General features: G+C 31.4%; 1 protein-coding gene across 5 annotated transcripts in view; it reads right to left on the bottom strand.

Moving 5' to 3' along the window:
- Window positions 1-2,223: 2,223 nt before the first annotated feature.
- The window catches only part of LOC119684818 (RNA-binding protein fusilli), a 52,793-nt gene continuing 41,003 nt past the window's right edge, over window positions 2,224-14,013 (bottom strand). For 3 of the 5 annotated variants that reach the window (XM_038098948.1, XM_038098944.1, XM_038098945.1), the window contains 7 exons: window positions 12,601-12,711; window positions 11,541-11,811; window positions 11,167-11,481; window positions 10,673-10,819; window positions 10,374-10,611; window positions 4,066-4,292; window positions 2,224-3,448 (listed from right to left, as the gene is read on the bottom strand). In XM_038098948.1, the coding sequence (XP_037954876.1) occupies window positions 2,693-3,448; window positions 4,066-4,292; window positions 10,374-10,611; window positions 10,673-10,819; window positions 11,167-11,481; window positions 11,541-11,811; window positions 12,601-12,711 (2,065 nt within the window). In that variant the 3' untranslated portion in view covers window positions 2,224-2,692. The other 2 variants (XM_038098946.1, XM_038098949.1) reach the window with 2 other exon arrangements.

Genomic DNA, 14,013 nt, shown 5'->3' with positions numbered 1-14,013 from the left:
GTAAGTTGGGAAATCTGTATGTAAGAGCTAGAGGGCCCACAGCATGAGCCAATGGGCTCCTCAGCAGTAACTCCATATCCGCATCGCTGGAAACAGCAGAGCCACGGGAGGAGCTAAGTGGAGAGGGTGGTGAAACCTTCTTCCTTTTGTTGTTGCGACCTTGTAAATTAATTGTATAAGGCTTTCAGCTGCTTTGCAGCTGTTGCTCCACCTCTACACAATGTGATTTCAACTCTTGGAATTGCAGCAACAACTTTGGTTAATTTTCTTGCAAGAGTTCATTGAGTTTTTTAACTTCGGAGAGTTCTGCTATGATGGATTTGAATACCGATTTCAATTGGGGGTTTTTGTCCGGGGGTTTTGATTTGACTTCAATATTGTCCATTTCAGCAATATTCTTAATAAAACCTCTCCTTTAACTTAGAACTTTGATTTTATTCTAGGAAAAGTAGGCCAGAATTTTTCAAAACAATTACTATGAATTACAAAGTGATGTACAATAAAAACAATCGTATTAACAGCAATAATTCAAAATTTAATGTTAGATATAATTTTTTTCCAGTACACAGAAATTGAAACGTATTGTAAGAAATTTTTTTGTATTCCGTTTTTACCTTTTGTTGGCATTATAAATACAAATCACCCATCAGCAATAATTATGTCTGTGTAATATCATTATGTCCGATAGACAGTAAAAGGACACTAAAAATACATTACATTTAGGAAAAGATCGCTAAAAAGTTGACTGCCTTCGTGAAAAGATCATTAAAATTATCACTACCTAGGGGAAAATGATCACTACCGCAACATTAAAAATTTTACATGAGACGTCGAAAACAGTACACTATTTTAGTGTTTCGGACACGTCGCTTTAATTTTTGGTATACTGTTTTGGATTATCGATGAAGAATCGATACTGCATCGATACTTTGGAATCAATCATCGATCCCACTACGATACCAATTAAATATATTTTTGTGCATTGCATGTCATAGGAAAACCATCGATGCTTTATTCATATCTGGTCATGCTTAAAAGCATCATTGCGGTGGTGGCTTTTTGATGTAAAAGGTATGGATAATGAATATAATTGTGTGGTGGAATCATTATTTTTTTATGGGGGAGTTTTTAACGCTGTCACAAAGCATCCAAAAGTAACAAATAAGAATCAACAAATTCAAATAAAAGTGATTTATATTTGTGATGAATATATGAATGTATAAATTTTATTATTATATTTATTTTAAAATGATAAATTAATATTATATAAAAAAGAAGTACAATGACCTTATATATAAAAAAACACACAATATGTTTACAAAATTTTGAGATGAAATACAGCATAAAGCAATAAATTTCGCACATTGATTCCTCGAAACTGACTAAAGCTGCAATAAAGCATCGATGTCATTGTGATTCTTTTGGTATTGATGCCATGACAAACTGTCGGGAATCTTCTACAATATCTCAGAGGGTCATTATTTTTTTTTCTATTTATTTATTATTTTATTCTGATTACAAGAACATATATTCTCTAAACCATTTACTCACAGAGAATCTACCTGTCTCTACCTGTAGTTAGGTAATGATTCTATACATGTAACATAGTTTTGTAACGTATGATATATGGAGATAGGTTTAAGATTTAAATACCTATTATCCTTTAAGAAAGACAATTCAATGTTAAAAAAAGAGCTGGTCAGTATATGTATATGTTAAAAAGTGATTGCTGAAAACGTTTATTATCCCTGCCTTACGTTAACCTTCATACCATTAGTAATTCGGTACAAGTCTAACTGTTATGCACACATGACCAGGGGATTATACGTTTTATACCCGAAAACCGAATAAAAATCTTTGAAATTCTTTTGGAATAAAAATTCATTTTATTTTCACTTTCTAAACAATTTATTTATAATATCAATATCAATTTACATAAAATGCATAACAATGAATTTCATTTTGACTTTTACTTCATTTGATTGCTTCTTCGTTTAATAATAATTTACATAAATTCATTATATAACAAATACATAAACTTACAATTAAAAATAACATAAAAACAGTAAACAAAATCGAATTTGACTACAAATTTTAATTTTCATGAATTTAAATAATTTGAAATCGATTTTAATTTCATATAAAACATAAAACATAAGTACATAATAATAATTTTTCTATTGACTAGGGATAATTTGTTTTTCTTTGAATTTCATTTGCGTATAAAAAATGTGATTTTAAATAAATTTATAATTTATTAACAACTAATTTTATATTTTATTATTGCACTGGTTTATCATTTTGATTAGCTTAGCAAGTTTCTAGTGTTTAAATGTAGGACGCACGAATTTCAGTTGCAATGTTGAATTTTACGTTACGCCAAAGACCGTTTCAGGCAAAATTCGAGATTCGTTAGTAGCCAAGACCGTATCATCGTGCAGTCTTTGGTGGCATAAAAGATATCGTACGTAAAAGGTTAGTGTAAACGCTGTGGTGAACAGCAAACAGCACATTTGGTTTGGAACCCTGGTGGGTAGCTTGGTTATTAAATAATAGTAAATGATTTTAGCAAGCGAATTTGTGACATAATTTTGGTCATTTCAGTGGCAAGATGATATTTAAAAAAAATTTAGTAATAATTTGAAAAGTATCTAATTGGTTTAGCTTCAGGCATATAATATGTGAAACATACCTATGAAATGTAAACCTCTACGCATTGGTTAGCCACAATGCACTGACCTGTGCCGTTAACGTTAGGCGGGACTGGTATTGTTTCGACAACTACTGAAGTGGCTTTGGTATTTGAGAGATACGCATTCTTATTACGGGCATTAGTTTGAGTAACAATGTCACTACGCCCGACGTTGTCAGTGGCAAGACCGGTTTCTGCTGAAGAAATAGCTTCAGCTTCAACAACGGGCACGGATGTTTTTATAGGTGAAGTTGTTGACATAGTAACGTTTTCTTGTGTTGGTGTTTGTTGAGTTGAAGTTAGTGGTGGTACAGGTTCTGATACTGCTACATTTGCTGAAGCTGGTACCGGTACTGGTACTGGTGCTTCTATTTTTGTATGAACAGTAGGCTGTGCTAGTGCTGATTGTGCTTGCGGTTGCGGTTGTGGTTGTGGTTGTAGTTGCGAATGTGAAGGTATCGGTGTCTGTGTTGGTGAACTATAGTGATAAATATTTTTTGGTTGGTGTGATAATTGTAATTTGTTGTGATAAACTGCATTTGGCGTTGGATCGTGAGCAACGGTTGGTATAGGTGTGAGTGGTGCAGTTATAGTTGTGAATTGCTTTGGCGGCACAAGTGTCATTGTTTGTGCCTTATTTGGTGTTAATATGATTCCAGCTGTTGTATGTGGTATCGTAACGCTGGGTGGACTTAGTGGAGTTTGTGGTGCGGCATAATTCGTAGGCGCTACAGCAGGTATGAAATCGAGTGAGTACTAAAACAGAAATGCGTAGTAATTACTTAAAATTCAAGAGTTGAAGAATGCAGTTTCGCATTTAACCTCAAATATACATTAATCGGAATAATTGCTATAATCGGGAAAAAAATATTCATAATTACAAATTGTAATTTTGAAAAATGTATAATAATTTCATAATAGAAAAACAACACAGTTACTTCGGAATTTAATTACGATTATGAAAAGAATATATCCATGATTTCATAAAAACTAATTTTTTTCTACTTTTAATAAGGAAAATATGATTAATATGATTAATGTTTATGTCGTCAATAATAGAAAACTAATGATACCAATAGCAGAATCAAGATTTGCAATCATAGATAAATTTATGTTTTAATATCTGTTAGTTGTAATCTATAAATACTTTTATAAGTTTTTGTTTGAAACAAAATAGTTTCAAATTGTACTGAATTTTGGGTTACTTTCTAAGCCCAATAAAAAGCTGAACTTTAAAATAAAAACATTTTTTTATTTTAAAAAAGTAAATATGACTCTGCCTAAATATATTAATTTAAGTTTCATTTTCACCAATTTAAATACTGAAATTTCGGAGTATAAATACGAGGATGAGATTCAATTTGTCTACTTACCATTGCCTGGTGTTGAGGTGGTGAGTGTGCGGGTTGGCTAAAATAAGTTGTGGGTGATACAGGTGGACTGGGATACGGCCAGTAAACTAACGGGTGTGGATAAAAAGCCGCAGGATGATGAGGATGTGGAGCGTGAGGATGATGAGCTCGATGAGGCGAAGTAATTATAGGTGCTGGCGGTCCAAAGTGCGTAAATGGTCCAAACGGTGAACCGATAACAGAAGCACCTATTGAAAAAAAAAACAAAAATAATTAAAAAGTTTCTCCAAATATATTCAAACTTATTCTAAACCCAGTGGACAGTTTAACTTTCAAGAAGAAAGTACCAATAGCAGTTAAAAAGTATTAGTTAGTTTTATAAAAATTAACGAGTTATGAACTAGTTACAATTTTAAAAAATACTGGACAATTCATCATTTTTTACATATTATAACCGAAGTTTTTCTTTTTGCAAGTGTTAATTTTATTTTTGTAAATGGACAACTTCTAAGGCACTAGAATTGAAACGTGTTTTGTGTTAGTAGATTCCTAGATATACTTATTGTAAGTTTCGTTTATAATAAAAATTTAAAGTAAAATTATAACACTCACCGTTTTAGACATTGCAAAATGGATTTTTGTTTTAATACATACAAATTTTTACCATTGCCCCACCATGAAAAGAAGTTGATTTGCGTTTTTATACTATTTTTTCATTTTGGTAATTTTTTATTCCACCAAGCACCATCAATTAGAAGAGAATATGCAATTGAGAAGACTCTGGACCAAGGTACGACGATGATATATAATTTTGCAACAATAACACATATATTAACTAGTATATATATATAGATTTATGGACACAATATAGTATTAAAATTTTAATAAAAATTAATGTATATAATTCAATCATAAACTGTTGAATAGATAAGCTCTCCAGTGTGCAGTTCAGTAAACCCAGTAACATACGGACTAAGACTATGAATATAAGAAAATGAAATATGTAAAATTATTATATAAATAAATTATTGATTATGTAAGCAATTTTAACCACGTTAATTTACGTTAAAAGAATGGCTGTTAAATACGCTAGTACGTTAGAGAACGAACTAATACTAGCTGTAGTTTGTTAGCGATTCGTTAACCTTGTTTCCTAACACCAAAGAATACCGATTAACGAATAACAATTAACAATTATCAAGTGACGAGTACAAAATTATATGCCAATATGTATATTTTCGATGTCGTTTTTGGTCTGTGCAAATTTTTTGTCAGTTATTTTTGCTGGTTACTCGTTATAAGGAAACTAGTGCTACATTTTTAAGTCCAAGCATTTTCTGATAACTTGACTAGTCAACTTAATGCGCCAATTTACGTATCGATATCCTGCGAAAACAATTCAGACGGACAAAAAACGATACGTTAATTAAAGGCAGGTAGAGTAACACAGCAAAATTTACTTTCACCCATTTACTTGCTTTTGTACTTACAACTCTCTAGAAAATTGTGAAACCACAACCAAAAATTAAAACTTTCCTTTGAAAAATCCAATAAACACTGAGATAAAATTATAATTTTATTAAGCAGTTAATGGGTATAGTGTAATTAGACCAAAAGTCATAAAAAGTTATTAGTAAAACATTTTGCACAATTACAAAATAAATGGCACGAGGATAAAATTTATATCGAATTTAAAAGTAAAACGATTTTATAAATAACGTAAATTGATAGAATTGATATTTTATGTAAAATAAATTTATTTAAGAAAAATAATTTTATAAAAAGTATATATATCAAAAATGTAAGCTATATTGCTACAATAGTTTAAGTAAACTTTAATATTAGTTATAATTAAATTGTTAATAAATTCAATTGCCATTTTTTTTTAGTTTTGATTTACGTGCATTTTGGAATGACTTAAGTTTTTATTATAAACAAAAAGTAATATATACATACGAATGAGACAGATTTGTGAAAACTAAAAATAGAATTTTTTTGTTTAAAATTATTTATTTTGTTTAAAACATATAAATCAGTTACTTTAACGCCACAATTATACTGTACTTTAGGATTTTTAAATTGAATTTTTCCAAAAAAATATGTTAATCACTTTTTCGTTTATATATAAATGCGCAATAAACCAAAACCTTTTTTTATTACTTTTTTAGTAAAAATCATTTCATGTAATATTTCATTATAAAAGAAAAAAAATAACATGAGTCCATTTTACTAGCCATAAATTCTAATTTTGCTTAATATAATTTTTAAAAATTAAAAAAGCTGCCTATTGAAAGCATTTCCTTTCTCCGAAAAATTATGCAGTGAAATACTTAATACCAAAAAAATAATTCCACTTTTACGATTTTTGTGCCAAAATCACAAAAGAAAATTTGACCTTTAAGTATCGATTAAAATCTATTTGAAATCCATTTTTCGTATTAAATTACTTTTTAGTGGCTAAAGAAAGTGGTTCAGATAAACTCCAAGTACATACATGAGTACATATAGAAAATTTCCTCCTGAACCACGATTCATTTAGTTCGATAACACTGATTGCGTGTATAAGTACATTCGCGTATTGCTGTCAGCCGCAGTATCGCTATCAGAATGTAGGTTCATTGTTCACTAATCTGAAGTTATGATCGAAATCAGTTTATGCATTATGTATGTAATTGTGTGCTTGTATGTGTGCTTCTATACATATTATGAAATGTATAAAAATATAAGCATAGTTTTCCTAGAAGAGGTCTCCCACTATTTGCAGGAGTATGTGTTACACCAAACCCAACAGTTTGTAAATTGTATTAAAATAACTAATGTCATGGTTAATGCAGCCTGTATAAAGGTTGTCCCACAAATGTGGTAAGTTACAGTATACTTGGGTCAATAAATTGTAAATATAAAACCATCTGCAACTCTAATTTGTGATAAAAATGGAACATCTTTAGATCTTACTAAAACATTAGAAAAATTAGAGTAATTCCGGTCATATATTTCATTATAATAATTATCTGAAATACATATGTAAGTACAGAGATCATACACTCAGGGAGCTGTTTATGAAGGATAAATGTATTAATTTAGTCTATATAAATATATCTTTTAAAGAGTATTAATACATGTATGTATTGTAAGGAATATCATAAGAATTCTTATATAGATTAATGTATTACACTACTTGTAGCAGTATTTTCAGAATAAGTATATATTTACAACTCAGAACTAATATAAATATAACCGAGCACGAGTTTGGTAGGATCTGAATTGCTGCTGTTGTCATTATTTTGATATTATTTTAGTTAGGAGGGATAATCAACTCTTGAACGTTTGACAAGGCAAGTGACTATAGAAGATGAACGACTATATTTTACTCCAAATATTTTAATTCCTACCAAATGTTTTTCTCTCTTTCTCTCTCTCTCTCTATCTTTCTTGTATGAATTTATTTTTCATATGCTTTTTACTTTCTAGACTTCCAAATTGAGTAAATTGTTAACTTTGTTAACTTTCGAATTATTGCATTTTTAATACTATCTTACAATTACTTGTTAATCTTTTTACCTTTTAAGGTTTTAAAGCACGTCTTGCTTGTATAGTTTTAAAAATATTTAAACTTTATTAGAGTTTTTTAAATGATTTTAATCCCACACCTAATAACTGATTTCAAAGTTGTGGCAGTTGTTTTTGAAATAGTGCCTCGAACCGCGACTGGATAATTTTACGTGTATAATGCATATATACATACAAACACACATATCCCACACAATCACACTTCCTACTATTATACAATAATTTTCTGAAATAAAATATGTAGTTTTTCTTAATAATCGTTAATTTCGCTTAGCCAAAGACAAACCAAACAAATAGAAAGTTAACAAATAAAGCTTATCATTAAAAGCGTTAAAAATTAGTGATGATAGTTAACATACATCGATATCGATTGCGACTAACACCAAATACACACAAAATTATACTAACTTATTAGCTAGAAATGTTTATAAATTAATAAAGTTAAATGTGAATAAAAAGTTAATATTCAATTGAATTAAGTACGAGTCATTAGCATAAATACTTAAGTGATTAAGTGAAGAAGAGATAATTTTTCTGAACAAAGATACAGGAAAGGATTTCAATAGTTACAGCGCAATTGACAATAATCGAAATAAAAAATAATAATAATGCCAAAATCTCATATCAATAAATCAATTCAATTTTTGTAATAAATTGTTTATAAATAACACAAAATATATGTAAACGTAGTAAAATGCAGTTCGCTTGCATGTTCAGATATATTTTAAAGCCCAGACTTAAATGTAATTTTACTTTACTGCTAAAAACATGAGCCAACACCTCGCAATGTCCATGTACGGAGTTAACAACCAACTCAAAGTAAAAGAATAACTTTAAAATTATAAAATTATAAAATTCAATAATTAACTTATTTAATAGTTCACACTTTCGAATCAGAGATGTCAAGCTGCTGTGGGAGATCGGTTGCACAGTCTCAGTACATGTACATTGGTAGCCTCTTAAATCAGCTCCATAAAGTACTTTGCTTCTCTTGAATAAACTTTTAAATATCTAAGCCCAATTTAATATATAAATAGTAATTTGTTTTTGTTAATACACACAAGTTGTAATTGTTAAAGCTGCGCTACATTTTTATCTAATTAAAAATTATTTTGAGCTGCCACTTAATATAAATGCAAGTATAAATATCCGTATACATATATAATATTCAAATTTTTTAAGACTTTTACAAATATATATTCTAATAAGTGTACAAATCATTTACCGAAACTGTGTTAATATCTGTACTAAACTAAAAGTTCTGTAGCCATTCGAATATTTTTCATTTCTTCATGAACGTAACAAGATACTTATGAACAATGCTTAGGATACTAGTTTTCTATGTGTAAAATAATCCAATAAAATTTAAACATTGATTAAGCTTAAAATATAAATTAGCGCTAAGTTATGAGAAATGGAAATGTCATTTATGTCGGCATAATGTACCATAGTATATATGAAAATGTTTTTGTTTTTATAAAATATATACCGATTTAGAAGGTATAAATGTGTTAAAATAAATTTAAGTGAAAAAAAATGAAAACATTGCAATCATACCACATATAGAGAGTTATCTTTTGGGGTTCAGACCCTGGAAGCACTACGGTGCATATTGCCCAATTATATCAAAATGGTTGTAGACGATAGATATAAAGCAAATTTAACGACAAATTTAGTCAGACAAATATTTGCGGTACTTATTAAAGTATTGACTGCTTTGCAGTATTTGAAAAAGTTTTTCTTTCTTAAGAAATATTAAAGCCAATATTGCAATATAGGTCAAGTCGGACGGTAGTAACAATGAAAGAAGAATAGCTCTTAAGTTTTATTTTGTTTTTTAAATGCGTCATCAATGACGAAAACTACCTATACGCCTGGATTGTAGAATGGGTAGACACCGGTTGGTGGTCGAGTAAGAGCACGTTTCGCAGCACTGGTGATGCTTGCTTCTTGCTGAAATGCGTGTTCATATGAACGTTTCATGGAGTGTGGAATCGTGGTTGCAGCCGCTGCACTTGTGTGTGTGGCAGTAGGTAGACCGGTGCCTGCGAAGGAATACGCACTATGTGCCGCCGGAAAGGGACTGATTGGAAATGGCTGAAAATATGGACGAGGCATAAAGACGAATTGTGGGTGTCCAGCTGCCGTGGCGGTGGCGGCTACCGCCTGTGGTGCTGCTGCAGCTGCAGCATAAGCAAAAAGCTGCTGCTGCTGCTCTGCAGCAACTGCAGCTGCTTGTTGGCGAGCTAAAAGGTTTTGTTGAGCAATGAATTGTGCTTGCTGCTGAGCTATTAAAGCAGAATTAGCCGCTTGTGGTGGTGGTAGAGAGAAATTAAATGGAAAAGCCATTGCTGGCATTTGTTGACTAACAGCAGTTGCTGAAGCGGTGTGTATTGGTAGCTGTGATGCTGCAGTAGCCAAGCCACCAACCTGAACAGCAGCTTGCTGTAACGCTGGGTGAGTAGTAGGTGGTGGGGCAGCAGCAGCAGCTGCGGCTAAAAAGGGATTTAAACTGCCAGTGGCCATAGCAACAGGTTGTGGATGAGCTGCTGTTAATGGCATATGTGGATGGGCTGAAGGCAGTGGTACATGCGTATGTGCTGTAGGTTGAGAAAGTGCCGTAATTGTTGCTGCAGCTACTGTAGGGGCCGATTGCAATTGTTGGGCATGAGTGTGAGCATGTGAATGAGCTTGTACATGAGCATGCGTATGAGGACTAATTGCTTGTGCTGTAGACGGCGGCGGTTGAGCTAACATACCCGGTGATAATAATGACGGTTGTTTTCCTGTTGGTGGATGGTGCGGATGATGTGCTGCTACTGGAGATTGTAAACCACCATTTAGCACCATGTTCATATCATCACCGGAGCACTGAAATACTTCAATGTAACGGTACTTTTTACCAAACATCATAAATTGATTATGTTTGCGTTGAGCACATAAATGCGCTGCTTCTTCCGTATCCATTTGTATGAATGCTTCTCCGCTAGGTTGTCCCTAAAAAAGGGAATTGGATATCAAATAAAAATTATTAAATATGTGATTTTATTACAATTACCTGTGCGTTTATGACCATGTGAACGCCTTGGTAAATAATGTGTTTAGCGAAATCATCAAGAAAATGTAAAATATGCTCAACAAGCGCTTCATATGGCAGACCACGTAAACGTATACAATTTTTAGTGGTTCCAGATGTTATTAAGTGCTAAGAAATAAATTTTCGAATAAAGTTCAGTTTTCAGAAAAGCATTAGTTAGGAGATAATATTAAAAAAAATGTGAAATTAATTTTGGCCCATTACAAAGATTTTAAATACAATATTTACTAAATTACTTAGTATTAACAAATGGATTGCATACTATATATGATATGTTGTTAATTAAAAGCAAGATAAACTAATAATAAGCAGAGATGCATTTGTTAATGATATAATAATAAATTATAAATTAATAGTCCATTGTTAACATTCTATTCTATAGCAAAATTTTAGTTTCTATTCTTTTTATATATAGTGTTACTCGGCATTAATTTTAATTTGTTACCCAATCATACCTGTGGCAATAGAGATAATTGCATAGGTGGCAACTGTGCAATCAATGGTGGTTGATGGTTTGCTTCATAAGTTTTAGGATCCATTGAACGATTAAGTACTTGTTGCACTTCTGCAGTTGTGGATCGAAATAATTCAATATAACGTTGACCAATCGATTCACGATGTCGTGACAGAGCTTTTGGTGCATCTGATTCAGTGGCAAAAAGTACAAAGGCATCACCAGTGGCACGACCATCAGGCTTTTTGACGAACAACACTCCCTCAGTACCGTCGAGTACATTGCACGGATTTTCACCAACAGTGAAAAAGTCCAGCTAAAAGCATATACGTTCAGCATTTAAAATAGAAGTAAATCATTTAATAAAAAACTTACAACTTGCTTAGCTACACAATCGTATGGCAGACCTCGCATTCGTATGATCACCTGGGCGCCTTTTGATAGAAAAGCTTGTGCTTCATTAGAGGCTCCACCTGCTATGGATAGAAAATCTTCGCCGGTGGCGCGATATACTTCAATATATCGATTACCGATGTGATGTTTATGTCGCTTGAGTGCCATATCTCGATGCTCCTGTGAAACGAAACGTATCAATGCTTCACCGTTCCGACGACCAAGCGGAGACAAACACAACGCAACACCACCTCTGCACAGAAGACAAAATAATATAAGAATAAAAGAAAGTAATCTTAATGAAAAGCAAGTATTATGTAATTTTGAGCAAATGCATTCCAGTTTTAAATAAAAACAAAAAAGATATTTGAAAAATGGAATAGAATTTATTTTTGTAATAAGCTCAAAGTTGAATACAACAAAAAATAATAAAAATAAAGTGAAGCAGAGAAACCTTTGGCCTCTTATCAGTGCGTGAACGGTGTGCATATATAATGAAGCTGAAATAAGACAGCAGCTACGAAGGCAGCATCCATTATCAAATTGGAATATTTATTTTTATTATACAAATATTTTCAAATAAAAAGTAAACTGTTTACATCACAAAGATCTTCGATTAAATTACATGCAGGGCCTTGCTGTTCTCGTCCACAAGGGCGTAGTTAAGGGCCGGCATAAATAAATTTACTTAGCTAGTTTATAAAATATGAAGCCAGAAATATTGGCAGACATTATTGAATTCTAATTGTTCATGTGTGACAATATGTCTGTAAATCTCTTAACATAGAACTTCACAATGTTTATGAAACAAATTGTTAGCCAATGGACATGCTCGTGATATCGTGATATATACACTTTTGTATACTCCACGGTTTATGCAGATGAGAAATGTTAAAGACTACGTCACTGTTTTAGTTTTAGTTTATTTATACATGAGCATTTTGAATATTTAAAAATCATCTATTTTTGAAGTTTTGTATTTATGCAAAATTTACTTATTTCTATTAAGCAGTTTGATTTCAATCAGTTTAGAGATACTTACTTCGCAACGTTTAGACCACGAAAGAATTTGGCAATGTCGAGATCACTGCTCTGCCAGGGTAAGCCACGCGTGCGTACAATGCAGTTTCCGTCAATCTCGTCGTCAATTGAGCTACAAGCAAAAAAAAACTTTTAATGTTATTATATACAAATCAAAGCACAGAGTTTGATTTTAGCATAAAATCACGTTCTACATATACACTGTGACCAAATAAAACGCTGACCAAAGCAAAAGCATTTCAAACATTTTATTTAAAGTTTTCAAGATTCGTTTTATTTATTTATTGTGTTGGGAAGGAGAGCCAAACATTCGTAACCAACGTCTGTTCTAAAAAAATGGTTGAGTGGTAGACATACCTTTAATCTTCACAGTCCTTAAAATATAAGATTATTTTGTTGTAATTTTTTTAAATAACTAATATGCTTATTTTTGTTATCTGATATTTGAAAGCTAAGCAATTTAATTTGCAAGACGATAAGGCAAACAAACAATCGATTGCTTTTATTTGGAAATTTGTTTGTAGCGCTCGTTTCAGCGTTTCACCAGAGACTGAAACTGAAACTGAGACTCCCGGTCTATCGATACAGTTTCATACTGTGTAGTTGAGCATATAAAATATCGTATACATTCTGATAAGCGCCGCACACTTGAGTTTGTGCCAAGTATTTCAAAGACTGTTTGGCAAGTTCGGATGTATCTCAAGTTGAGATTCTCTCTCTTACGCTAGGAACTAAATTTTCCTCTTTCCACATTTATGTAAAATTTATTCGTGAGCAGCTTAGCTCAGCTCAGCAAAACACGACCAAACTGAGTTCAACCAAAATACGCGCTGTCTTAAGTGCATTTGAGATTATCAATAAACATTTGAAATACTTTAAAGATTTTTATAGATTAACGCATTGAAGGATATTGAATTGTTTTTAATGTTTTGATATTGATAAACAAAAATATTTATACGACTACATAGATAAGCATAAGTTGAAGTATTGTAAATTATTTTTTTAGGAAAATCTCTATTATTATTATCTTTAAATTTTGTACTATTAAAAATTAAAATTAATGATTACTCACGATGATGGGTGGTTTGTTTTAAATTTATTGAGTGATTCATTTTAGGCAAAGTATAAAGGTCTTAAGAATTTTATTATTGCTTCTTCTGTTTAAATATTCGAAAGCAAACGAATAAAAATTAGATATGCATTTTTTTTAATTTTGTTACAAGACTTTTATATTTTATTTAACACGTTGTAGAAATAAAATAACCAATTGTACTTATTTAGATTAGATAAATAGTTGTGACTTACTGCAAATAAAGAATGATGAAATAAAAACATCAATAATATGTCTCTATTAATTTGAGTTTCTTATTAATACTATTTTGTTTGTTATACGAGTGCTTTCTTCTAAGACTGT

The sequence above is a fragment of the Teleopsis dalmanni genome, chromosome 2 (genome assembly GCF_002237135.1).
Source record: "Teleopsis dalmanni isolate 2A chromosome 2, ASM223713v2, whole genome shotgun sequence".
NCBI classification, from domain to species: domain Eukaryota; kingdom Metazoa; phylum Arthropoda; class Insecta; order Diptera; family Diopsidae; genus Teleopsis; species Teleopsis dalmanni.
This window is presented reverse-complemented; position numbering and strand designations above follow the sequence as displayed.